This window comes from Pteronotus mesoamericanus, unplaced genomic scaffold (genome assembly GCF_021234165.1).
Source record: "Pteronotus mesoamericanus isolate MK-2021 breed Mesoamerican mustached bat unplaced genomic scaffold, CSHL_Meso_final contig_68, whole genome shotgun sequence".
Lineage (NCBI taxonomy): Eukaryota > Metazoa > Chordata > Mammalia > Chiroptera > Mormoopidae > Pteronotus > Pteronotus mesoamericanus.
The window spans coordinates 1,489,120-1,514,230 of NW_026555234.1; the positions used below are offsets into that span (position 1 = coordinate 1,489,120).

General features: G+C 67.6%; 2 protein-coding genes across 2 annotated transcripts in view; both read left to right on the forward strand.

Moving 5' to 3' along the window:
- The window catches only part of HTT (huntingtin), a 100,631-nt gene extending 88,310 nt beyond the window's left edge, over positions 1-12,321 (forward strand). The window contains exons 54-67 of the mRNA XM_054581876.1: positions 1,513-1,613; positions 2,493-2,647; positions 3,010-3,149; positions 4,368-4,450; positions 5,187-5,317; positions 5,443-5,572; positions 5,862-6,017; positions 7,971-8,161; positions 8,334-8,448; positions 8,568-8,781; positions 9,065-9,170; positions 10,522-10,684; positions 10,774-10,934; positions 11,737-12,321. Coding sequence (XP_054437851.1) covers positions 1,513-1,613; positions 2,493-2,647; positions 3,010-3,149; positions 4,368-4,450; positions 5,187-5,317; positions 5,443-5,572; positions 5,862-6,017; positions 7,971-8,161; positions 8,334-8,448; positions 8,568-8,781; positions 9,065-9,170; positions 10,522-10,684; positions 10,774-10,934; positions 11,737-11,950 — 2,060 coding nt within the window. The 3' untranslated portion in view covers positions 11,951-12,321. The remainder of the gene's footprint in view (positions 1-1,512; positions 1,614-2,492; positions 2,648-3,009; positions 3,150-4,367; positions 4,451-5,186; positions 5,318-5,442; positions 5,573-5,861; positions 6,018-7,970; positions 8,162-8,333; positions 8,449-8,567; positions 8,782-9,064; positions 9,171-10,521; positions 10,685-10,773; positions 10,935-11,736) is intronic.
- Positions 12,322-19,149: 6,828 nt separating this feature from the next.
- MSANTD1 (Myb/SANT DNA binding domain containing 1) lies at positions 19,150-24,866 on the forward strand. The gene is made up of 3 exons (XM_054581890.1): positions 19,150-19,415; positions 22,752-23,027; positions 24,626-24,866. Exons 1-3 carry the CDS (start codon positions 19,162-19,164, stop codon positions 24,864-24,866), a joined length of 771 nt encoding a protein of 256 aa, XP_054437865.1. The 5' UTR covers positions 19,150-19,161.
- The last annotated feature ends 245 nt before the right edge of the window (positions 24,867-25,111 follow it).

The window sequence follows — 25,111 nt, forward strand, 5'->3', positions numbered from 1 at the left end:
GTGAAGTCGGCGTGGGTGCCCTGGTCGTCAGTAATGTGAGGCCGAGGCCGGTGTCCGGGGGAGGCGCCCGCCGAGCAGTACCGTGATTGTCTCTGAGTGCTCTCTTGTGATCACTGACGCCATCCTCGTGGGCAGGGCGGGCAGGTGGCGCGAGGGAGCCAGCCTCACATGAGAGCGAGCCGTGGGCAGGTCACGCATCCGCTCGGCCCAGCTCCATCGGCTCCCACAGGGCCCTGCCTGGTCACAGCCGCCGTGTGTGCGCAGGTTCTGGGGACGCCCCAGACACCGCGCACGGCCGCTTCCTGCCAGGCCCCCCTGCTTTCCGCGGCACGGGGCGGGTGGCTTCTCTCAGTCCCCATGGCTGTGACTTGGCGGGAGGCTGTAGGTAGCAAACCATGAAAGGCAGTGCCCCACTGGGGCGTCCCGGGAACGTCCTGGGGGCCTGGCGCGGGCCCCTGGCAGCCTGCTCTTCACCCCGGGGAGCCCTCCTGCCTGGGGCTCCTGCACACATGCACACGTGGCACTCACTTTGACCCTGGAGGGTCCGACAGCAGACCCCTCCTTGCGTCTGTCTTTCCCGTTAGGTGCGGGCGATGCATCACACGCTCTTCAAGATGTGCTCTGAGTAACAGCCCAAGGCCAGCTGCCTCGGGGCGCTTTTCTCCCTCTCCTGGTTACCAGGCAGCTCCCACCTTCCTGAGCCCCATCCCCGCCCCCTCTCCTCCCTGAGCTGTCCTTGGGCGTGAGTCACCCGTAGGACTTCGGACCGGGGGCAGTCCCGTGACCCCGCCCTGCTGTTGGCTCGCACTCTTGCCCCCCACTCTTCTCCCTGGGCGCGTTCCCACACCCGTCTGTCTAGTAACCTGTGCGTGTGTGTCTAACCTGTGTCTTAGCCTGTCACTCTTTCTACATCCAGTTTAGCAAAGGCCCTGTCCCTGTGGCCCCAGAGCAGGTGGCGTGGCCACCTCCGCCCCTGGGCGATGACGGGGAGTGGCGTGCAGCCCTCAGACGCAGCCGCCCAGGAGGGCCAGCCACACCGCCCCGCAGAGGACCTGCGTGCCCCTCGCCGGCCGCGCTCCTTTTGGATCCGTGCTAGACAGGGGCCAGGTTTTGTTTCCACGGATGTGTTGAGGCAGCCTTTACGCCACTCACACGTGGCGCTCAGCGCGGGAGGCCCTGGCCTGTGGAGCGTGCATAGGGCATCCAGGAGCTCGGCCCACGGCTGCACTTCCTGTCCCTGTTCTGCTCAGCCGTGTCGACTTGGCAGGGTCGGGGTCACTGCTCCGCCGGCCGTCTGGGCTGACCTCAGATGTGTGTCCTCCCTGCCCTTGCTGACAGGCGGGAGCTGCCCGTGTTGCCGCGGCACAGAGCTGCCCTGAGGGTCGGGGGAGCCGCTGTATGTGGCCCCAGGGCACTGCCTGTTGCAGGTGGAGCCGGTGGCCTGGCCGTCACACCACATGGAAGAGGTCCAGGAGCAGCTGACTGCCTCTCACGTTACGTTTGCATTCGTAGGGTGGACCAGCCGCACCCAGTTTGAGGAAACGTGGGCCACCCTCCTCGGTGTCCTGGTGACTCAGCCCCTCGTGATGGAGCAGGAGGAGAGCCCCCCGGAAGTAAGACCACTCGCAGGCCCGCGCGTCTGCCGGCTGGTATACGGCAGCTGTGGCAGCTTGGGAATTGTCCATGTGGGCAAAGGAGGGTGGCACGCGCGTCCTTCCTGTCCTACCCCGTTTCCAAGGGCCACCAGATCACGTCGGGACTGTTGTTCCAGAGCAGGGGCAGACCTCCCTGAGGCTGGCTTCCCTGCACAGTCCCCGTGGCTGAGGCATGTTGCGTCCCACCGCTCCCATCAGGGACCAGGAGGAGTCCCCTGAGAGCTGGCCGCTGGCATGCAGGCCGGGCCGGGCGAGTGGCGCTCTCTGGAGGCCGTGCGCAGGTGCCTGCGCTCGTACATCCTGGCTGCTCTGCAGAGACACGACTGGGCTCCTTGGAGCGTTTGATCTGTTAATACGATGATAGCAGAAGCCCACAGTAAGGGAGGGAGGCTGAGATACTAAAAATTAAACGTCACGGGACAAAAGTCCTTAATTCTGGTGGGAGGTGTGGCCGACCTGCAGAAGGGGCAGCCAGAGTGGGTGGATGTCAGAACCACCAAACTTGTGCGTAAGTCCCCGCACAGAAGCTGTTGAGTTGTGCGCAAAGCCCCTAACGCTCCTGAGGAAACGTAAGTGGTTCTGACTGGGAGGTTTGTGCTGTGGGCGAGCCCTGCTTTGTTTGGAGTCGCAGTGTGTGGGGGCTGCAGTGAGCGCGGGCCCACGGGACAGGACACTGGCTGGGAAGGCTTGTCCCTCCGCCGTGCTCAGGGCTCCTCCCTGCAAGGCCGCACGGTCAGGGAGCCACGGGCTCTGGGCTCGGGGATCTGCCTGTGGGGGCACAGGGGGCAGCTGGCGTCCGGCTGCCCGTGACGCGGCTGCATGCGGCTGTCTCTGCAGGAGGACACAGAGAGGACCCAGATCAACGTCCTGGCTGTGCGGGCCATCACCTCCCTGGTGCTGAGCGCAATGACTGTGCCCGTGGCCGGTAACCCGGCCGTGAGCTGCTTGGAGCAGCAGCCCCGGAACAAGCCCCTGAAAGCCCTCGACACCAGGTGTGCCTGAGGGGCCGCGTGTCTCCAAGGCAGGCACGGCCGTGGAGGGGCTGTGAGGTGCCCCCGCCCCCGTGAGCGTGGCCTGCCGCTTCACCCTGGCCCTGTCCTTTGTTGCTGAAATTAAAACCAAAATCTTTGCACATGTTGCCTTGCTACAAGAAGCGTGACCCAAAAATGATGCATGCCCAGTGACAATGAGAGCGAGAAATGAGGTGGCATGGGGTGACGTGTCTCTGCAGAGCAAGAGTGGGCATGCTAACAATGTGCGCAAGGGCACAGGGCAGGCGTGGCCTGCAGAGGCGGTGTCCTCGGGTAGTGTGGTGCCTCTTTCCCAAGTACCGAACCTTTGTCCTGAATTTTAGGTTTGGGAGGAAGCTGAGCGTGATCAGAGGAATTGTAGAGCAGGAAATTCAAGCAATGGTTTCGAAGAGAGAGAACATCGCCACTCATCATTTGTACCAGGCGTGGGACCCCGTCCCTTCTCTGTCTCCAGCCACCACAGGTACGGGGCAGGGCGGCGGGCGCCGTCCTCGCCAGAGTGAGCGTGGCCAGGACGCAGGCAGCAGCGGCTGGGCAGAAAGACCGTCCTGGCTTGACTTGGAGGCTGTTCACTGAATGCGGAGGCTTCTAACTCTTTGCCTTGCAGCACACGTAAACTGGTTACTGAAATTCTGCAGCACAGCAAAGATGTATTTTTTGCCAAATTGCCAAAAGAAATAGGCGTAATTTTGATTATCACACAAGATAGCTATTGTCGTGTTGGCTGTTGTCAGTTTTTTATTTGACAACTTAAGGGAAACGAGATCGGTGCCTTTGACTATAAATAGTCAGGTAGGGCGTGTTGTAAAAATTCTTGCAACGCACCAGTTGATAATTGCTGACTTAATACGCTGCCCTGATTCAGTTAAACCCAAGTCCCAGTGCAGACCCGGGAGCCTGGGCATGCGCCTGCCCAGAGGGGGCTTGGGAGTCTCTCACCTGGCTTAAAAGAAGGGGTGTTGTGTGTTTTTCCTTTAATGCACAAATTTTGTTGTTGAACAGTCGGGGTGTTAGGCTGCAGTTACTGTGATTCCTAGGTTTTGGGGGACTTGTTGGATTCCTAGTGGGAATTGTTAGGTTCTGCGAGCTTCAGCGTCTGCAGAGCTGCTGTTGGACAAGGTAACGTGTGGAAGAGCAGCGCTTGCTCGCCCTCTGATGCTTCCCGGGCATTGAATTGGGCTGTGTCAGTCAACTGGGGTCCCTGGAGGAGCTTATGGACGACAGGGGAGACGAGACGTGGCGTCGCTGCCGCAGCAGAGAGGCCCAGACGGCTGCAGGGGCTCGAGGACAGCAGAGACTGCTGCGGGGCAGGGACGCCTCTCAGAAGGGACGGGGGTGGGGAGGTCGGGGGTGATGCCCGCCCGCCAGCAGGAAGTACAGGCTCCTTTGTCCTGGGCCTGGAGGCGGGTGTGGGGGTACGGGCTGCACCCTGGATGGCCCGGCACCGAGGCAGGGTCCCGGGAGGGGCTGGCCTGTGGCCTCGTCCACAGCTACTGACTCCCAAGCTGTGGCAGCTCAGCCCCAGCCAGTTCCCGTGAGAGTCAGACGCCGGTGTCTCAGGGAGGAGCGGGGTCAGTCCCGCAGCACTTGCTGTCCTGCCAGCTTGGGGCTCCGCCACTGCGCCGCCTGCTGGGCCCGGTGGCACCGTGGCAGCCAGCTCTGTCTGTCCTGTCCCCTGCAGGTGCCCTCATCAGCCACGACAAGCTTCTGCTGCAGACCAACCCCGAGCGGGAGCTGGGCAGCACGGGCTACCAGCTGGGCCAGGTCAGCCCCCCTGTCCCCCACCCCAGCCTCTGCCCACAGACGGGGGCCATGGGGCGCCTCCAGGAGCAAAGCTAAATGCGTTCTAGGTTAAAGGAAGGGCTGCTCTTGCTCATTTTGTTTATTCCAAGAAGGACGTGAGACCTTCTGTGTGTGGACGACATGGACGTTTGTGGACAGAGTGCAATGTGTGCATGAGGCCTGGGAGAGAGAGGCACGGAGGGCCAGGGCCCCGCGCACCCAAGGGAGCACGGCCCGTTTGAGCTGGTGCGGGGCAGCGGGGCAGGGGAACTTGCTCCTGCCCGCATGGCTCTCCCCCAGGCTTCCCCAGTCCTCACCCTGCCGTCTCCAGAACACACAACCTCGCCTTTTGATTTGTAGGGTGCTTTTCTTAGCCCACCACTCAGAAAAGTGGGGTTTACGACAAGTGGCAGCAGGGAGGCAGGCCCAGTTTGGGGAAGGAGCCCCGCGTGGTTCTGTTCTCTGCCGGACTTCAGCCAGGTGTCCCTTGGAGCTGTCCTGCCCTCCTTGTGGCTCTTTCCCCCCGTCCTTAGCAGCCCCCTCACTCCAGGTCTTCCGTTTGGGAGGCGGCGCATTCTGAGGTGCCCTGCCTGCCCCCAGGCTGTGCCCACCCCCCACCCCCAGACCCACTGGGTCTGCTCAGTTCCCAGGACCCCAGGCCTCGGGGAGCCTGCTGCCTGGCCCCTGAGCATGACCCGGTGTCCTGTTTCTGTTGAAGGTGTCCATCCACTCGGTGTGGCTGGGGAACAGCATCACACCCCTGAGGGAGGAGGAGTGGGATGAGGAGGAGGAGGAAGAGGCTGATGTCCCCGCCACTTCATCACCACCCACGTCCCCAGTCAACTCCAGGTCTCCATCTGTCTTGGGGCTTAAAGCGGGTTGATGTTTGCTAGTCACGGGGTTGGTTTGGGTGCCTCTGGGGTGGCCCCGTCAGGCTGTGTGCGGGGGGGTCATGGCGTCTCCACGCTCTGCAGGAAGCACCGGGCCGGGGTCGACATCCACTCCTGCTCCCAGTTCTTGCTCGAGTTGTACAGTCGCTGGGTCCTGCCGTCAAGTCCAGCCCGGAGGACCCCCGTCGTCTTGATCAGCGAAGTGGTGCGATCTGTGAGTTTGCCTTGCCTGTCCCTCAGTGCGCACGGTGCTCGTGCGGGAGTGCACGTGTGTGTACGCACAGGGTGCACCCGCATCCGGCTTGGCCGCTCTGCGACCTGCGGTGCCCAGGCCGTCCTCCGGCTGCGCGTTCGCACTGCGCTGGGGGTCTCGGTGTGTGCTGGTTTCTCTGCGCAGTCGGGGCTGGGTGGGTGCCCGGTGTCCACTGTCCCTTGGCTGCGAGACGGTGCACTGGGGCCGAGGAGCTCGCTGCCCTAATAGCGGGACTCTTCCCCGTTCCCAGCTCCTCGTGGTCTCAGACTTGTTCACTGAGCGCAGCCAGTTTGAGATGATGTACCTGACGCTGACCGAGCTGCGGAAGGTTCACCCTTCGGAAGACGAGATTCTTCTTCAGTACCTGGTGCCGGCCACCTGCAAGGCGGCTGCCGTTCTCGGGATGGTAAGCGAGGGGTGTGCGGGGGCTGCCGCGCGGTGGCCGGATGTTGGGGGTGCAGCCTCAGCCTTGGAAGGTCTGTCCTGAGTATGTGCAGCAAGTGCGCGGGCAGCGAGCGCACGGCAGTGCAGGGCTCATTCCCTTCCGGGCCTCTCCGCAGGCGGCGGGAGGCATCCTGGGCGGCGGGCCCTGCCCCGAGGTCCCCGTGCCCCTCGTCAGGTCTCGCAGTGGCGCCTACCCAGGAGCTGGGTGTGCAGGTGGCGGGAACAGGGCTCCGTCCTCCTCAGTTGCCCGCGGCTCCCAAGCCCCCTTCTCTGACATACTGCATACCCCACGCTTCCTGCGGACAGGGTGTCCCTCCTGGGGACCGCTGTGTCACAGCCACCCTGCGCTCTCACCCTTGAAGTGTGGCCAATTTGGCCTTTGTTACCACAGGACAGACAGGGCCGTCTTTTGAGCCCCCCAATCCCGCCTGTGGTTGATGGGCACTCAGCTGTTTTCTGTGCGGTCGTCGCACATGGTGTTCACTGAACAGACGCACAGAGACGCGTGAAAGCGGGCCCCAGGGCCTGTTGCGGAACGTCAGCCCTGCCGTGAGAGGGCAGCCGCTGGGCGCCGGCTTGTTCTTCCCGCGGGGCCGAGGCCGTTGGCCGTCTTGCTGCGGGGCCCGCAGACGGGGGCTGAGGGCACCCATGTCGGTGCCTGACTCCCCTTCCCCCTGGAATTCGTTCCTCCCTCTGAGCCAGGGCACCGGAGCGGGTCCCCCGGTCCTGGTGCCCCCTGTCCCAGCGCCCCCTGTCCTGGCGCCCCATCCAGGGACCAGGGGCAGTGGTGCAGCGGCTGCTGTGAGCCCAGCTCTTCAGAGCCTGTGCCCTTGGCGGCTGGAGGCCCGTTGTCTCCGTGGGGCTTGGAGCCCAGCGGCCGGGTGCGTTTCTCTGCGGTTGGGTCTCTGCTCAGGCCCCGTTCCCGCGGTGCGTGTTCTGTTGTCAGTAAATTGAATGCGGGCTCGTGGTTTTGCAGGGGGGGCCTCGGGCGAGAGGGCCGCTGGGGGCTCCTCAGCGCTGCTGTGGGCAGGCGCTGCCCCCCAGGGCCATGCCGGGGCAGGCGCAGCACTCCCTCCACGCTCGTCTCCTGTGAGGTCCCTGTCCCCGTCACTGTGCCCCGGTGTGCTTTCAGGCTGGGCCTGGAGTCAGAGCAGCAGCACTCCCTTGGAGGTATCTGGGGGTGCTGGGGAGGACCACCAGACGCAGAGACGCAGAGGTCCTGAGGGCCTCCAGGGGGCCGGTCTGTGACCCCAGCCGTTGCTCGCTGCAGTCTCCTTGCAGGCAACGAGCGTGGTGCCCGGTGTAGAGGCTCCTGTGTAACTTGTCATGTTTGAGGTGCTAAGTGAAGCTGGTAACAGTTGGTGTCGGCAGTGGTGGGGTCCCCAAGACCACCCCAGGCTTGTGCTCAGTGCGTCCACAGGTTCACCTGTAGTGACGTGACCTGTAGTGACGACTGTGACTTACAAGCGACAGGACACAAAGCAAAACCAGAGCAGGGAGAGGGCCCGCGGGGCTGAGTCCAGAGGAGACCAGGCTCAGCCCCCAGGTCGTCTTCCAGAGCCCCAAGGGATGCGCCCAGTTCCCTGCGCCTCGTGTTGTGACAGCGCGTGGAGCGCGTCTACCAGGGAGGCCCCTAGAGGCTCAGCCAGGGCTCTCACGGGGGCCGCCCCGCGGGCCCTGCCTCGCACGTCCCAAAGTCCAGAACCCCCAGGGCAGGGGGTGTCCGCACAGACCACGCTGCCTGCAGAGACGGGCGACGTGCGGGGGAGCACTCGACCAGGGAGGGGCTGGGAGCCACCCAGGGCCCCAGACGCCAGCCGAGGGCAGGGGGGCCTGCAGCGACCTAGCAGGAGGCCCGGCTGCCCTGGGGCTCTGCCCCCACGGGGTCTAGCCAGCGCCTCCACCTGTGCTCTAGGACAAGGCAGTGGCCGAGCCGGTCAGCCGGTTGCTGGAGAGCACGCTCAGGAGCAGCCACCTGCCCAGCAGGACCGGGGCGCTGCACGGCGTGCTCTACGTGCTGGAGTGCGATCTCCTGGATGACACCGCCAGGCAGCTCGTCCCCGTCGTCTGCGACTACCTCCTCTCCAACCTCCGCGGCGTGGCCCAGTGCGTGGGGGGGGCGGGGCGGGGCGGGGCCCAGAACGGGCTGTGACGGGAGCAGTGTCACTCCTGGCTCACGAGGGTGGTGGCGGAGGTCACAGGTGGGGGGGCCCTGCCCACGACGGCTGGCTGCAGTCGGCCTGTGTGGCTGAGCATGGCTGCCACCTGGCATTTGCAGCTGCGTCAACGTCCACAGCCAGCAGCACGTGCTGGTGATGTGCGCCACTGCCTTCTACCTGATCGAGAACTACCCGCTGGACGTGGGGCCCGAGTTTTCGGCATCCGTCATCCAGGTGCGCGGCCCCACCGTCTCCCCAGGGGCGGGGCCTCCGGGAGGGCTGACCCGGGGCAGGAGCCCAGCGACAGGAGGCTGAGGCAGCACCTCGACTCGGGCGCTGTCCTCCCCGTGCAGATGTGCGGAGTGATGCTGGCGGGAAGCGAGGAGTGCACCCCGTCCACAGTCTACCACTGCGTCCTGCGGGGCCTGGAGCGCCTCCTGCTGTCCGAGCAGCTCTCCCGGCTGGACACAGAGTCCCTGGTCAAGCTCAGCGTGGACAGGGTGAACGTGCACAGCCCACATCGGGCGCTGGCGGCCCTGGGCCTGATGCTCACCTGCATGTACACAGGTGAGCGGGGGGGGCCGGGGCTCGTGTCGGTCTCCTGTCACCGCTGCTCGGGACGCGGACCGCAGGTCTCCTGCGGTTCTGACGACAGTCAGAGCCTCGCGCCAGGGCACAGTGCCGTGCAGGTGGTGGCGCTGCTCGGGAGCGGGGCCACGGGCCGGCCGCTGTGCCGTCACCTGCTGTCAGGTCGCCTTGTGGTGTCACTGAACAGCTAGGTCAGCTCGGGGCTGTCCCCAAAGCCCGCCCGCCTCACAGACCCAGCAGCCGCTGTGAACCGTCCTTTCAGGGAAGGAGAAGGTCAGCCCAGGCAGGACCTCCGAGCCCAGCCCCGCCGCCCCCGACAGCGAGTCCGTGATCGTGGCCATGGAGCGCGTGTCCGTGCTTTTTGACAGGTGAGGAGGGCGCCCGCCGCTGCCCCGAGCCACGGGGAGCGGCTCTCTTCACGTGACAGCATCTGCTGTTCCCCACTCACGTCCTGGCTTGGCGTGTCCTGGCTCAGGGCTCTGTGGGGGACGCTGCTCCTTGGACCCAGGCGCCCAGGAGCGTGGAGTTGACCGGCTCCAAGGCCACCCGCTGCCCTCCCACCTCTCCGAGGGCAGAGCTGCGCCCAGCCGTGTGGGTGTCGGGAGGGGCACGTCAGCAAGGTCTCGGGTGGGCTGGGCCTGAGGCCCTGAGGCCCTGAGCAGCGACGAGAATGTCCGTCAGACACGGCTGCCCCTGGGACGGGAGTCCCATGGTCCCAGCAGGCTCACACGGTCACCCTCCGGGCCAAGGGGCAGCACCGTCTTGGAGCACCTTCAGGAGGCGTGTTCGGTAGACCCGGCGAAACGCTGGACAGTGCACGCGCCTGTGAGGGGTTGAGCCCCGCCTCCCCACACCATGGGCCGGGGCCGCGGCCGCTCAACTGGCCAGTTCTGGAAAAGGGGCCATGAGCCTCGTCAGGCTTTTCCCGCAGGACAGGGCCCCGAGTGTCGCCCCCCCATCAGCCCAGCAGACATGATATGTGGCCTTGGGGAGGCTGGTTCTGCCTTGTTCAGCCGTCACTCAGTGAGCGGGAGGCCATGTGGATTTCCACAAGAACACATGGAGCCAGGCGTCCCCGTGTCCGCTCTGGGCAGATGAGACGTCCTGGAAAGCTGAGCAACGCCGCCCGCGTCCGTGAGACGCATGCACAGTCAGTGCTCCTGCTCACCCCTGCCGGTCAGGCGCGCGCCAGCAGGCGGAGGGCGCTGCCCTCACGGCGCTCCCCCCAGTGCCACCCAGAGATGCCGTGCAGGCGCTTTCGGTGGGGACGCCGGCGGGTGGAAGCACAGCGGCCTGTGTGCTGGGTGGGCAGGTGGGGACCGGGCACCCCTGGACGGGGGCGCGGGCCTCAGGTCCACGTGCTTCTCTCTGTTGCCGCCCGGGTGGTCCGAGGCCTGCGCCCAGAGTCCAGAGCGGTGCTGCTCGGGTGTGGGCTGCAGGGTGTGTCGGGGAGGAGGCAGCGGGAGGGCCCACGGGGCCTGGCCAGCGAAGGAGAAAGGGCCCCGCTGCATTGCTGTGGCGTCCGAGCGTGGGGGGCGAGGTCCAGCAGCCGTGGGCGGGGGCGGCGTTGCCTTGGAGGGTTTTTAAGCCTCTGCGGCAGCACCGCTACCCAGACCGTCCCACCACCTCCAGCACACACCTGGGCGTCTGCCTGCGGGGCCCCAGTGAGGGCCCGGCGGGGGGGGGGGGGGGGACCCTGACTGAGCCCCCTCCTTTCAGGATCAGGAAGGGGTTTCCCTGCGAAGCACGCGTGGTAGCGCGGATCCTCCCTCAGTTCCTAGACGACTTCTTCCCACCCCAGGACGTCATGAACAAAGTCATTGGAGAGTTTCTGTCCAGCCAGCAGCCCTACCCGCAGTTCATGGCCACCGTGGTGTACAAGGTGAGGGCGGGGCGGGGCAGGCGCCACACACGGGAGCGGTGGGTTTGCCTGCGTGCGGACGGGCTGTGCTGACACGCGGGCCCCATCAGGTGTTCCAGACCCTGCACAGCACGGGGCAGTCATCCATGGTCCGGGACTGGGTCATGCTGTCCCTCTCCAACTTCACGCAGAGGACCCCAGTCGCGATGGCCATGTGGAGTCTCTCCTGCTTCTTCGTCAGCGCGTCCACCAGCCCATGGGTCTCGGCAGTGTATCCTTCCTGGGGCCCTGGGCCGGGCCAGGGCGCCCTCCCCCCCCTCCCCCCGCCACACTCCTGTCAGCGCCAAGGCTGCTGCTCTGAGCTAAAGCTGTTCAACCTGACCTCTGCCCCCACCCCAGTGTCAAGGCGACCCTTATCTTAAGCCCTAGGAGAGCAAAGTTTTGACAGGGAAACAGAAACAAATGTTGGCCACAGCAACCAAGAGGGGCCAGGGCCAGGGCCAGGGCCAGGCGGGGGGCAGAGGTCCCCACAGACCTTCCTGTGCACTGCCGGGCTCTGCAGCTGGGCCGGCCGCTGGTGCTGCTTCTCATTATTCTTTGTCACGGTGCCCTGTGCCGTCCCCTCGGGTGAGGGCGTAAGTAAAGATCCAGTTCCCACCCCACAAGTGCTGGCTGCCGGAAGGCAGAGTTGCACAGAGCCTCCGAGCAGAGGGCTGTCCTAGCACGGACAGTGGCCTCGCCCAGCGTGCCAGGTGACCATGCCGCTGCCCTCGGTCCCAGGGGACAGGGAGCAGGAGCCCTGGTCACTGGCGCCGGGTGGGGAGCCAGGCCAGGTGAGTGCCACCTGGGGGGCCGCACAACCCCCCCGCCCCGCACCTGCCTCCACTGGGCCGGGCTGCCTCCCAGCGGGGCGCAGTGTGGACACAGCTGGAGGAGCCGAGTTGGGGGACAGCTGTTGCTGGTGCGGCAGGGTCCACTCCGTCCTGCCCGGTTAGCTCCCGGGCTCCCGGCCCTTCTGCAGCCTGTGTGCGGCACCCCCGCTCTAGTAGTCTGGCTCCTTAACACCTCTGCAGTCTCCCCCACGTCATCAGCAGGATGGGCAGGCTGGAACAGGTGGACATTAACCTCTTTTGCCTGGTGGCCACAGACTTCTACAGACACCAGATTGAGGAAGAGCTGGACCGCCGGGCCTTCCAGTCTGTGTTCGAGGTGGTGGCAGCGCCGGGGACCCCCTATCAGCGGCTGCTGGCTTGTTTGCAGAACGTCCACAAGGTGGCCTCGTGCTGAGCTCCCGGGGCCACACCAGATGGTGTGGGGCTCAGGGCCCGGCTCGCCTGGGGCACCGCACCTGCAGGGAGGCTGCGTGCGGGCGTGCGGCAGTTGTGCGCGCGGCCGAGCCTCAGTCCTCATGGGAGGCACGGGCATCGGCGTGGCTGGCCCTTCTGTGTAGCTAGTGTCAATGCCAGGAAGCGTGCACCTTCCTCCAGCGGTCCGTGTGGTCCTTGTGACCGGGCTGCGGCCGCTCCCACGTCCGGGACGCGAGCCCCGCTCCGGCAGGCCGCCCGCCCTCTCCTGGCGGGGCGCGGGGGCAGGGAGCTCTGGGCCCAGCGCTCACTCCCTTCTTGGTTTCTCTCAGGACTTAAAGCTTAATTGTATCAGTAAAGAGATTAATTTTAAGGTACCTGTTGATGCCCGTGTGAAGTCTGTGTGGCCCCGGGGACCCCCTCTCCTCAGGTTGCTGCTCTGGCCAGCGGCTCCCAACACCTGGCTCCTCCTGGGCACGCCGGCTACTCTTCCCCCGCCCCGTTCCTCCATTCTCCTGCCATCACCTCAGCCAGCACGTGGTGCGGGATCATGCATGACCCAGACCCCCCATGCGGCCCCGCTCTGAGGCTTCCAGCGTGCCCGCCCAGCTGTCCGGGGTGGGAGGCCCCTCTTCCCCATGCGCCGCAGGGGAGGGGAGGGCTGCCACCTGGTTGTGAACAGTCTCTGTCTCACCCAGGGCCACCGGCCTTGACATCCTCTGGCTCCTGTCCCCAGTTGGCTCAGGACTGCGGTCTGCCCAGGGTCCCCTTCGCATGGGGCCACTCCGGCACGCAGGGGCCCAGATGTGGGCCTGGCCCAGCCGCCGCCCCGCCTCCCCATCGGTGTGCCCCTCTTGGTCAAGTGCGAACTCAGAGTTTTGGGAACTGTCAGAGAAAGACCCCAGCACCTCCTCAGCTCCCTTTGCCACTCAGCCCTAGCACCAGGTCTCCTCCCAGCCCAGGGGAGCCAGGTCCATGCTTGGGTGACGGACTCCGCCTCCGGGGGCAGGGAGGAGACAGGGCAGGCAGTGGCTGGCCAGCCTGTGCCCCCCTGCCCCCTCCCTGGATTGTCACTTCTACCCAGGCCTGGGTCCCTGAGCCAGCTTCCTGTTTTCAGGCTCAAGTAGTCAAAATACCCATGCACACTTGGCCTGGAGCTCAGATGGCTGGGGTGGGGCGCTGCTTGGTGCCGGACTACGAGGCCCCCAATTGCTTGGTCTCCCGGGTCCCCAAGGTGGGCTGGCCCTTTCGGTGCTGGCGGGGTTTGAGGGCTCCACATGGTAAGTGGAGGCGATTTTGAAACCCTCTCCCGGTGTGTGCAGAGAGGGAGGAGACCTGAGGTCAGGGCCTGACCGCGCAGGCTGCGCAGGGCTCCGGCCGGAGCCCCCCACCCCCTGCCCTAGAGCTGCTCCCCCTTCCCGCCTTTGCTGCCCGCGGCTCGGCCCTGGCACTGAGGGGCGGCTGCTTTCCTGGCCGCCTCAGCACAGCCCTGTCCGAGGCAGGTGTGGCGGGGGCTCCGGGCGCCGGAGAAAGGCTCCCTCCCCTTCCAGACCCTCCTCCCAGCCTTCCCCTAGAGAGCCTGCCAGGCTGGCTGTGAGCAGGGGCGCCCGCGCCCCGGGGCTTTGGCAGCTCTGCGGCGGCGCGGCCCGGCTGGCGGGGCTCCTGGTGAGGCGTTTCCGCTCAGGAGGAGTGCCATGAATGCAGAATTGGGACCGTTGGCTCCTACCCCCTGGGCTCAGCTGGGGGGTGAAGCGGCGGCTCCCTGTTTACGACGTGGAGCCCGCTCTGGCCGAGGGCGCTGGCCCAGGCGTGCTATGTGCTCCAGGGACGGCTGCGTGCTTACGCTCGGCGGACAGGCAGCGTGAGCGTGCGTAGGAGCGGGCTCCTGTGCCGTCTGAAACGACGTGCACACTCAAGACGCAAACGTGCGGGGCCTGTGGGAGCGGCACAGCCTGTCCTTTGCAGGAGCCGACTTCCCTGAGACCCTCGCCTGCAGTCCGCTGCACGGGGCGGGCGAGACCGTGACTGAAGTGTCTGGGACCTGGCGAGGGGGTATTGCTGACTAAGATCCCACCGAGGGGATGGGTCTCCTCGTCAACTCTGCAAAAGGGATTAAGACTTTTAAGTTCTTAAAGGTCCACAGCAGGCACTAATCGTATTATCAAATTCTGTTGAAAATAGCATTCATTTGATTGTCAGTTTGATTTTGGGGGCGTCATTTGGTGTTCATGGTAGTAACATCAGGGGAGACGTGAATGAAGCCGGTGCAGACTTGTCCGGCAACGCCCCGGAGCGCGTCTTCCGGAAACGCCACTGCCCCTCCGGCCCCGCCGCAGGTGTGCAGGGGCCTCCCGCTTTGCCAGCGACGGTGTCCTTTCAGGAGGGAGGGGCGATGCTGAGCCGCCCCCAGACGCCCAGAATGTGGCGCCAGCAGGCCATGCACCCTGGAGGCCCCACACCGGACTCCCCCACGCTGGGCTCGTCCCCAGCTCTCAGGCCACGGGCGGGCGGGCTTGTCCGTGTAGGCGGGCGGGGGCCCTGCTGTCAGCGGGTCGCACTCGCAGGGCCACCAGCTGCCGTGGGCTGGCTGGGGGCGGTGACAACTGAAGGTGGCCTGGAAGATTCCGGGGGCCATGCTGCCCCACAGGCCTGTCACGTCTTAATGCAGTGGAAGGAACCTCATTCCCCCGACTGCTGCTGGGAGTCCCCTTGCAAACCCGGGACCTGGGCTGTCACGGACGCTGCAGGGGGCCTGGCCCTGCGCTGGGTGGGGCTGCGCAGAGCGGGGGTCTGTCAGCAGGGGCAGCGCGCCCGCGGGCCCAGCGGGGCTGCGCTGGACGCATCCGGAGCCTGACCCGGACCTGACTGCCCGCTTCCGAAAGAGGCGAGCAGGACTGACGCGAGCCGTGTGTTAAGTTTTTCAAACTGCTGCAAACACTGTACATCCGAATTAAAGGAAACGTTAAACCCTGCACCGTTCAAGGCCTGCTTTGCTTCTGGAGAACCTGGCCTCTGCGGGGGGAGCAGAGGCCGCTGCCGTGCCGCCCGTGCCCGAGCCCTTGGGGGCGGCCCCGCGCCGGGGTGGCTGAGGGTGTGGCCCGCAGACCCTGGCGTCGTGGCCCTTCCGCTGCCCAGCAGACACGGGCTGCCGGTGCCCACTGGTTATGGGACACAACGCAGTTACACGGGGGCCACGTGTTCTCGGCTTTGGATCTGCTTCCCCGCTGGCCCGGGCTGGGGGGCGGGGGGCGGGGGTGGTAACCCCCGGCCCGGCGGGCTCCTTTGCCCCCTTGGCCATCAGCGCCGGTGCTCCTGGGCTGCAGCGTGTGGCTGTGCTGCTCAGCCATGGGAGCTCGTGGGCCCTTCCTGCCCAGGACAGCGGCTCCTCCCAGGTCGGCTCCGCAGGAGGGCGCAGCCTTAGCCCTGGCAGCCCGGCCTGGGCACCTGGGTTGGAGGCACTGGAAACCTTGGGTCCAGGTATCTGCTCCTGTCCTGCAAAGGAAAGCTGGTGGCTGGGCCACATCCGCACTGGTGCCTCGGAGGCATTTTCTGACATCCTGTGGGCTGCAGGCCTGTGGGGATGGGGCGGTCCTCCCGGGCCCTCAGCGGGACAGGCCCGCGCTGGCCCCGCAGCGGCCGCCTGGGCAGCTGGCGGAGCCTGGGCCCTGCCTCGGGCTTGCTGAGATTTCCTGGCAGTTCTGTGTCCCCATGCCCCTGCGGCATGGGGATAGTGACAGAATTTGGCTGCCGAGGCCAGGTGGACAGCTTGCACGGCCACCTGAGCTTGGTTCTCACCTCAGTTGCTTTGGATGCTGACAGGGTGACTTCCCAAGTTCGTCCTCTATGCAACACGGTGGCTCCGGAGCCTCCTGGCCTCACCCTCCAGGGCGGCCTGGGCTCTGCCCCCTCCTACAGCCAAGTCTGGGCAGCTGGACCCTGGCCGGCACCCCTGAGCGCACCTGCGGTGTCCAGGAAGGGCAGGGCCCCGTGCACCCTGGGGAGCAGCGCAAGCCCCGGCAGGAGGCAGCTTGTCTGTAGCAAGCAGCTGTCCGGCCCCCCCGATCCTGAGGCCCCTCTGGGTGTGCAGAGTGCGCCCTGGGTCTGCCCCACATGCTCCTCAGCAGCCTGGTGGGCTCCCCGGGCATGGTGGGGGCAGGGCCCAGGGGTGCAGAGTTCAGCTGCTTTGTGGAGCCACCTAGACTTGGGACACCACCAGCATCCCCTGCGGTTTCCAGGGGCCTCAAAGCCTCTGCAGCCCAGCCCTCCTCTGGTTGGATGGCTTGCCTACCGCCCTCTGGAGCAGGACAGCCAGGGACTGCCCAGAGGTCTCCCCCTGCCTGCCATCACTACCATGCCCTCTCGGGGCCCTGGGGTTCCTGGGCCTTCCCCCAATGTGGGGAGGAGGTGGGAGGAGCCCCTGGCCAGGCTGCCAGGTGCCCCAGGCCAGGGCGTGCTTGGGGCCGGGGGCGGGGCCTGTGCATGGGGGCGGGGGGCCTGCAGACCCCTGCCGCCCCCCCACCCCAGCCCCGACTCGCTCCCACGCCTGTGCGTTTCCTGGCCTTCGTCCAGGCTGGGCTGCCCTGTCCACTGCGACAGGCCCAGCTCCCTGCCGCCCGAGACCCCCCAGCCCCGGGGGCTGCCGCTCCCTGCTGGGGGCTCGTGCGTCAGCCCGCCTGGCGCCACGTCTCACATGGACGACGGACCAGGCCGAACCTTGGTGTAAGGGGGTCCCAGGCCTCCCCGCCGCGGCCTGACCGCCCCTTCTCCCCGCAGGTGCAGCCGGGCGCCCAGCCCCCGCCCTCGGCTTCCCCGGCCCGCGCAGACTGAGGGCCCCCGCAGGCCGTGCAGCTGAGCCCAGGCACGGAGTCCCTCCCTGCAGCGGACAGACGGGCCCCCTGCTCCTCCTTGTCCTCGGGGGGCTCGACGTGAGTGCTCTGCTCCTGGACCCCCAGGGCTCCCTCTCAGGGGCTCCCCTGGACCTGCCCTTGGAGAGTCACCTGGCTGCCAGGCCCCGAGCACGGCAGTGGTTGTCGCGCCTGGAGAGTGGCTCACCTGGTGTCAACCCGGGCCAGGGATTCTGAGGCGGCAGCAGGTCCCGACGGCGCCTTGCCGGCCCCAGCCGGAGCTCCAAGGCGCGCTGCGTCTCTGCCTGGGCCCCACCGCACGCGCTGAGAGGCGCAGTGAGGCAGCCCAGGGCCCCGGGGCGGTCCCGCCCTGTGCCTGAGGAGTGGGGCTCCAATTGCGCGTCCACTCCGCGGTCACCGCTGGGTGCGGGGCCTGGCACCGGGGCCCCCAGGAGTGGCCTGGCCGCGAGCCTCCCCGGGCGGTGCTGCAGGGCCGGGGGCGCCCCATGTCCCCCGGTGACCCCTGAGGCCCAGGGAGGAGGGGCTCCCCCTGAGAGCGGGCCTGGGACCCTCCTCTGAGACCCCACGCATACCCTGGCCACCTTGTCCCGCTGCCTTTCCCGCTGTGGCTGCCGGGTGGGGGACGTCCCCGCTGCCGCCCACCTGGGCACCTCCTGAGCTGAGGCCACGCCAGGTCACTCCAGGCAGGATCCCTCGGGGGGCACGTGGCTGCTGGAGCCTGTCCAGAGGGTGGGATGGGTTTGTGCTTATTGGCCACCTGCTCTCATTTCCTAAGGCTTGGCTGTTGATGCCTTTAGGTGGCACTTTCTCCCTGACGTCCCCACAGGTTCGCCTGCTCTGTGTCCTGCCTGTGGCCGTCCAGGGGGGGACCTCAGTCCCTCAGCGCCACTGCGGCAGGCCCGCCCCCGGCCCCGCGGTCTCCACCCCCGTTGCCCTCTGTTTCACGGCGCCTCCCCTCCCAGCGCTGCTGGGGGTCCGAGCCCGTGTCCCCCGCCCTCGGGACATCAGGACGAGCCTCTGTCACGCCTGAGAGGCCCACTGCAGGAGGGTGAGGTGCCCCCCCAGTGCCAGCAGCCCCCTGTCCGAGGGTCAGCCCTGGGGGCCCTGGGAGACGGCGGGGAGCGTCAGGCTGCATGGGTCCCGTCGCGGGTGCCGGGGAGCTCGGGGCGGTGGAGGGGGCAGAGGGGGAAGGACCACAGTGGAGCAGGGAGACCTGGGGTGGAGAGGTCAGGGCAGGGCTTTGAAGGGCGAACAAGGGTTTGGCCGGTAAGTGTGAAGGCGGAGTCTGGGTGATTCCTGGGGGGACGGGGGGATGAGGTAAGGTCGGCGCCTCCGTTCGCCCACGGGTTTACTCAGCCTTTCCGACCCCTCTGCCCTCGGGCTGCGGAGAGGGGCAGGGGCGCCGCGCCAGCGGTGGGCCGGGGTGCTCAGGCCGAGCAGTCAGGGCTGAAGTGGGGCCGCCTGGGGCAGGGGAGACACACACGCCCCCGCCCCCAGCTACCACCTGGCCTTGAAAACTGTCCTGGCTGCCCAGCCCACGCTGTGTCGCCCAGGCCCGCGGGCAGCCCCCCCTGCAGGGAAGGCGGGGGGTGGGGGGCAGAGTCGGGGAGGCATGGGCTGGGGCCCCGCTCTCTTGCCCAGCCTGGTGTTCACGTGTTTCCAGGCCCCGCTGGAAGGCGTGAGCGTGGTGCCGGGGACGCCGCACGTGGCCGTGGGGAGAGGAGCTCTGGCGCGTCCCCGAGGGTGTCTGCCGCTGTCTCTCCTCCGTCTCCCGGTGTCTCTGCCCCTCCCCCGTCTGTCCTCTCCCTCCGCCGGGCCCCCTCTGTCTGCCCGCACCCCCTTGCCTTGGCCCACCCCCACTCCTCCTCTTGGACTTTCCAGCCTGGTCTGCCTGCGTGAGGAGGGCTGCGGCCGGAATCCCGCCTATCGGGCCGGCGCGGCCCAGCCCAGCGTGGGCTCCGGCTCCACGTGGCCTCGGCCATTGAGGCCTGGCGGCCAGGCAGGGGCCCAGGCAAGGCCGGAGACTGGGCCACGGGTGTTGGGCCCGGCCGCCCGCCGCAATATTGATGGCCCGTCACAGTGGCCCTGATTCCTGCGCTTTCAGTTAAAAGGTTTCTGTTGTTGTAGCTTATGCAGTTGCTCTGTTGCTATGGAAACGTGACATCAAAATGACGTTTCCCGTTTAAAAGCTTTTAACTAAATTCCTGCCTGTCAGATGTAGGCCCCATTTTGAGTGCGGAGCTGCCTTCCCAGAGCGGGGCTCCCGTCCACGCGCGCGGGCCGCGGGCCTCCCTGAGCCCGCGCCCTCCGCCCCGCAGGTGCGCCCGGCATGGCTGCGGCCGAGGTGCCCGGCTACCTCGTGTCTCCGCAGACGGAGAAGCACCGGCGGGCTCGCAACTGGACCGACGCAGAGATGCGCGGCCTCATGCTTGTCTGGGAGGAGTTCTTCGACGAGCTGAAGCAGACCAAGCGCAACGCCAAGGTGTACGAGAAGATGGCCAGCAAGCTGCTAGAGATGACAGGCGAGCGCCGGCTGGGCGAGGAGATCAAGATCAAGATCACGAACATGACCTTCCAGTACAGGTAGGCTGCGCCCGCCCGCCACCCACTGGCCTGCCTGGGCCCTGGGCGCCGCCCTCGGGAAGCGGGGGTGGGGGTCCTCGCTGGGCCAGGCCCCTTGGGGCGGGACGGGTTTCACACAGACCACGTGGGCAGCCTCCCGTCAGGGAGCTGGGGACCTTGAGGCCCCGCGGAGGCGGGGCCCGGATGGGTGCCAGCTCTCCCGGGCCTCTGCCAGCGCTGCCCCAGGGCCCCTGTAGCATTGACCCCCCGGCCCCACCAGAGGCTGTCCCGGGGCCTGCACACACCCACCCCAGCCAGGAGCCTGCAGACCGCCCGTCAGGCTCGGCTCTGTGTGCAGGGCGGCGGGATGCTGCCCAGCAGACAGGGAAACTGAGGCCCGAGGCCAGGAGGAGGCCCGGCCCCAGGCCCGTGAGCCCTGCCCGGCACTGCGTCTCCGTTGCTGCCAGCTCCCGCGGAGCCCGCCGTGGACCCTGCACTGCGCGGACCTGGGCTGGGGGTGCTCGTGAGGGCTGGTCGGGAACCTCGAGCACCCAGGAGCGTCCCACTCGAGGGGAGGGCCCTGCTGGTGGCAGGAAGCACTGGGCACCCAGGCCAGGCCCCACCTCTGCCTCCACCCACCCCCCAGGGGCCCCACCCCGGCAGCCTGAGGGGGCTGCTGGGTCAGGGCCATGGGTGGGCTCCGGACCAGGCAGCGTGACGGTCCAGGGAGGGAGCCAAGTGTGGCCCCCGGGCCTGGTACCTTGGGGTTCATGGGGCCCAGGCCTCCCTGCAGAGGGGCACAGTGTGGAGAGGGTCACGGCCAGGGTTGAAGGTCATAGGCGGGCCTGGTCCTTGCTGGGGTGAAGGTCAAGCAGGAACTCGGGGCCGGGCGGCGGGGAGAGCGGCCCCGAGGCAGGGGGTCCTATGGGCGGCCTGGGCAGGGATGGGCCTGGGGCTGCCCCTAGGGCCTATCTGTCAGTGTCCTGGGAAGCGAGGGGCCTGTTGTGGGAGGTCCAGCTGGTCCCAGCCCTGGCTGCCTCCCGGTCCTCCCAGAGGTCACCCGGGCTGCGTGCAGACCGCACCCTGCAAGGTGGCCTCGGGTACCGGGAGCCGCACTCCGCTGGCTGGGGAGAACCTGCCCCCCAATGGGCGAGGAGAGGACCCCGCCCGGCCTGCAGCTCCCGGCCCCCTGGGCTCTGGGGGCGTGCGGGCTGCTCGGACCCCGGCACCGGGAGGCCGTTTCCAGTGGCGCCGGCTTCACTCCCTAGCTCTGGCCCCCGGGGGGCAGGTCCGGCCTCGGGCCCTGTCTGGAGGCCCATTCCTGACCCCAACCCCCGCTGGCCCAGGCCCCGGGCCAGACGCCAGCGCTGGGGGCAGAAGGCAATGGAGTCCCTTAGTGAAGTGGTGACAAGTTCCAGCTGTGGCTGGTGGTGCCACCAGGGCTGAGCTGCAGCGGACGCCCCTCGGTGCTGGGTGGGGAGGGGCCGTGTCCCGTCCCCGGCCTCCTGCTGGCTCCCTGCAGCTCAGGCTCTGGGCGGGTTATTCATTATTCATCCCGAAGGCCTGCGGGCTCCCAGGGGAGGGGTTCGGTTCCGTTCCTGGGGGCGGGGCGGCCGCAGGAGGTGAGGGTGCAGCCTGGTGCTGGGTCTGGTTTATGAGGCCCCTGCGGCCCCTCACCGCTCCCATCTACCCAGGGAGAAACTAAGGCCCAGGGCAGGAGAGAGACTCGTCCAAGGCCGCGCAGCCCCGAAAGGCCAGCAGCTTGGCCGACCAGTTCCCCCCCCCGCGCCCCCCCGTACCCCCCCCACTTCCCCCGCAGGGGCTTCCCTGCGTGTTTCACAGGAGCTCTTTACGTACTGAGAGCGTCAGGGTGAGGGGGCCTGAGGGTGGCCGGCTCCACGGCGCGCGGTTTGTGGGAGTTCGGCCCTCGTTCCTCTTTCCTCCAACGGTGGGCGGGGGTGGCTGGAGCGGGGACCCCCCGGAGAGCAGCCCGGTGGGGGGCCGGGCATGGGTCCCGCGTCTGCACAGCCCCGGGGCGGCGGATGGCGGGGGTGGGGAGACGGAGCAGCAGCTCCTCCATGCGCACTCTGGCCCACGGGCTGCGGGGACACCCTGCCTGCGGGGGCTGCAGACACCCCTGCTCGCCACCTGGGCCGCAGCCCCGTTGTCGTCATGCCTGTGGGCTGGGGAGGCCCTTGCGGACGGCCAGCGCGCTTCCTGTGGCCGGTGGCCCCAGCCTGGCGGGGCAGAGCGCACGCGGAACTGTCCGGCCGCAGGGCGCTCGAGCTCGAGGGTGTCCTGCGTTGTGGGAGTGCGAGGCAGGAACCTGGCGGGGCCACAGGCTGAGGCTGGGGCCTGGGGGAGCCCTGGGCCTGATGGGGCAGAGCGTCCCCCGCCGTGTGGCTCCTTCCCTGGCCTGGCCCGCGGGGAGCCGCATCTCCCCGCCCCTCGCCGCCAGAGGACAGCTGCGGCCTGGGGCCTCTTTGCGGGGGGCGGGGGGCAGGACGCAGAGCTGGGCTGTGTTGGCCTTCGGCCTGAGGTCCTAGTGGGGAGGGGCAGGCCAGACGGTGTGAGCATGTGAGCGGGGCCCTGTTGGCCCAGCCCTGCCGCTTCCTTGCACCTTCAGCCAGCGTGCTGTCTGGACGGCTCGCTGCCTGCCCGGCAGCGGGCATCGCCTTGTTAAGTCCTCCCTGCAGCCGGGCAAGGAGCCCGCTTTGATCACCCCCATTTTACTGATGTGAAAACAGAGGCTCAGAGAGGTTAGTGAACCTGCCCAAGGTCACACAGCAAAGTGCCGGGCACGAGACACAGACTCAGACCGGTCGGATACTGAAGCCTGTGCTCCTGGCTCCTGTGGGTCTCGCTCCCCGAGGCGGCCTCTTTAGAAACAGGTGTTGGTTATGTTACAGCGTCTCGCACCTGTCCGTCAGAGCGTTCTACTCCTGCGTGCGTTACGCGTTTTACGGCTCCGCGGTATTGCACCGCATCTGGCTAATAATCCCTGTGAAGCGGCCCCTGTTCACTGTAGGGAGTTCAGATGCCACTGCAAGGCGAGGAGAGAAGCAGGAGGAGTTGACCCCGGGTCACAGGGGGGTCATGGCACTGACCGTACCCTCCCTTGCATTGGGGCTTTTACCATCCGAAGCCGCCCAGGTCCCAAGTCTGCCTTCTTCTAAGTCCAGCGCCACCTTGGCCCCGGAGCCGGGCCAATTTTTCTGGGGAGGCCTGTCCGCCTGAGTGACTGCTGCCCGAGCCACGTGGCCCCCGGGCCCCGGAGCCGCGGGGCCTCCGCGGGGGCCGGGCAGGCGGGCGGGAGCAGGTCTGTGTCTCACCCTTGGCTCTTGTGTCTCGTTTCAGGAAATTAAAATGCATGACAGATAGCGAGTCCGCCCCGCCCGACTGGCCCTATTACCTAGCCATTGATAAGATTCTGGCCAAGGTCCCCGAGTCCTGTGATGGCAAACTGCCGGACGGCCAGCAGCCGGGGCCCTCCGCGTCCCAGACCGAGGAGTCCCTGTCGCCGTCGGCTAAGTCCACCCCTCTGTACTTCCCGTATAACCAGTGCTCCTACGAAGGCCGCCTCCCGGACGAACGCTCCGACAGCTCCTCCAGCTCACTGTCCCTTAAGTTCAGGTAGTGTGCGCCCCCCGTCCCCCGCCCGCCGGGGCGCCGTCGTGCCCGCGCCACGCCTGGCTGGCGTGCGAGGCCCCGGGGCAGGAAGGCAGGCAGGCCGCGCTGGCCGCCGCCGGGCTCCGTCTCCTGGCCGCGTCACTTTGAGCTGTGTGGAAAGTTCCCGACCTCTCTGGGCCTCAGCCCCCCACTGTAAGACAGGGACACGTCCGCGGCTTCTCCGAGCATGGCTGGGAGTGTCGGAGGTGGGGCACAGGCGTGGGCGCAGGGCCCCCAGCCCCTGGGGCGCCCGCCCTGCCCACCCTCGGCTTCTGCTTCTGGTTGTCCCCTCACCCCCAAGCAGCCACCACCCTGGGGTCCCCCTGCCCTTCCCTGCCCGGCCTGGCCCGTCCTCTCAGCGCCAGAGAGGGTGTTGGGCTGAGCCTTCAGTGATCTCGGGACCTGGTTGCGGGGTGCGCCTGTCCCCCCTCCGTCCGTCACGTGCTTCCTGCCCAGTGACCCTGTCCTCAAGCCGCCCACAGACAGGCCCGCAGGGAGCAGGGGAGCCAGGACGGGGCCGCGTGGGGTGGGTTTTCAAGGGTGGATAGGAGCTGGCCGGCGGGCCAAGGGAACAGGAAGTGCGCGCCGGAGCCACGGCCCTGCCTCCCCCCCGAGCCCCGGTTTTCAAGTCTGTCAGTCGGGGTGGGTGAGGGAGGCATCTCTGGGGCGGCCCCTCAGTTCTGATGCCCCCCGTGCTGGGGCTGCCGTTTGGCTTCTCCTGGGCCTGTTCCCTGGAGGGGCTTCCTCAGCGAAGACCCCAGACCCAAACGCCTCGGCGGACGGCCAAGCCCCGCTGGCAGGGCAGCCTGAGACCCGCGCCCGGCGCTGCTTGGTTCCCAGGGGCTCAGCCCCCCGGGCGTGGCTGCCGGGCTGGGTCGGGGCACCCCAAGCTCCGCGGCCCCGCCCCCGAGGCGGGCTCCGTGCCCGCTCTGCTCGGCAGCACGGGGACGGGCAGGGCCTGGGGCCTGGGAGGGCTGGGGTGGGTTTGGCCGGGGGCGCCCACAGCCCCACCGCAGGGAGCCCCAGGGAGGGCCAAGGGCCTGGGCGGGCTTTGCCCCCGCCCCCCGGGGGTTCTGGGCCTGGGGAGGGATGGGCCCCCCCAGGTGCCTGTCCTCCTGCCTCCCCACCCTCAGGCCCAGGTGGCTGGGAAAGGAAGCGGCCCCAGGACCCAGGCCCTTTTCTCTGGGACCTCAGTTTCCTCATCTGCCCAAGGGCAGCTGGGGCCGGTGGTCTCTGGCTTCGAGGGGGAGCCGCAACGCCCAGCCCCTCCCGCCCAGGGGTGCCTCTCGTGCCTGAGCCCCCCCCCCACGGGGCCTGTGCTGCCCTGCCCGCCCAGCCGAGCGTGTTTAGGGGTGTTCCCCACCCCCCAGACCAAGGGCACCTGGGTGTCCTGTGACCACGGGGCCCTGTGGCCCCCTCACTGCCATGGGCGCTGAGCGAGCAGCTGAGCTCCCTGGGGCCTCCCTTTCCCGTCGGGGCGGTGGGGTCACTGGGAGGCCGGGCGGGGGCCCTGGTGCCCGGGCTGCGAGGCAGCCGCTGATGCGCTGACGCTGTCCCCCCAGGTCGGAAGAGCGGCCTGTGAAGAAGCGCAAGGTGCAGAGCTGCCACCTTCAGAAGAAGAAGCTGCGGCTGCTGGAGGCCATGCTGGAGGAGCAGCGGCGGCTGGGCCGCGCCGTGGAGGAGACGTGCCGGGAGGTGCGCCGCGTGCTGGACCAGCAGAGCCTGCTGCAGGTGCAGGGCGCACAGTTGCAGGAGCGCATGATGAGCCTGCTCGAGAGGCTCATCGCCAAGGCCAGCGGCTAGGCGCCGGGAGCGCGCCCTGTCGGGCCGGCCTGCGCCACTCCTCTCCGCAGGCTCCGGGACGCCCCGAGGCCCCGCCTCCCGCACAGGGCGGGAGTCCCTCCTCGGACCCGGGCCAGGGCCACCCCAGGGGACTCCCAGTAAGAACGTGCCAGAGCCCGCTGTCCACCACAGTCACCGTCGGGGATACTGGAAACGGTGCTTGATAGTAAGGGTGTGATTCCTCCTTCCCGCCTGGAGGGAACACG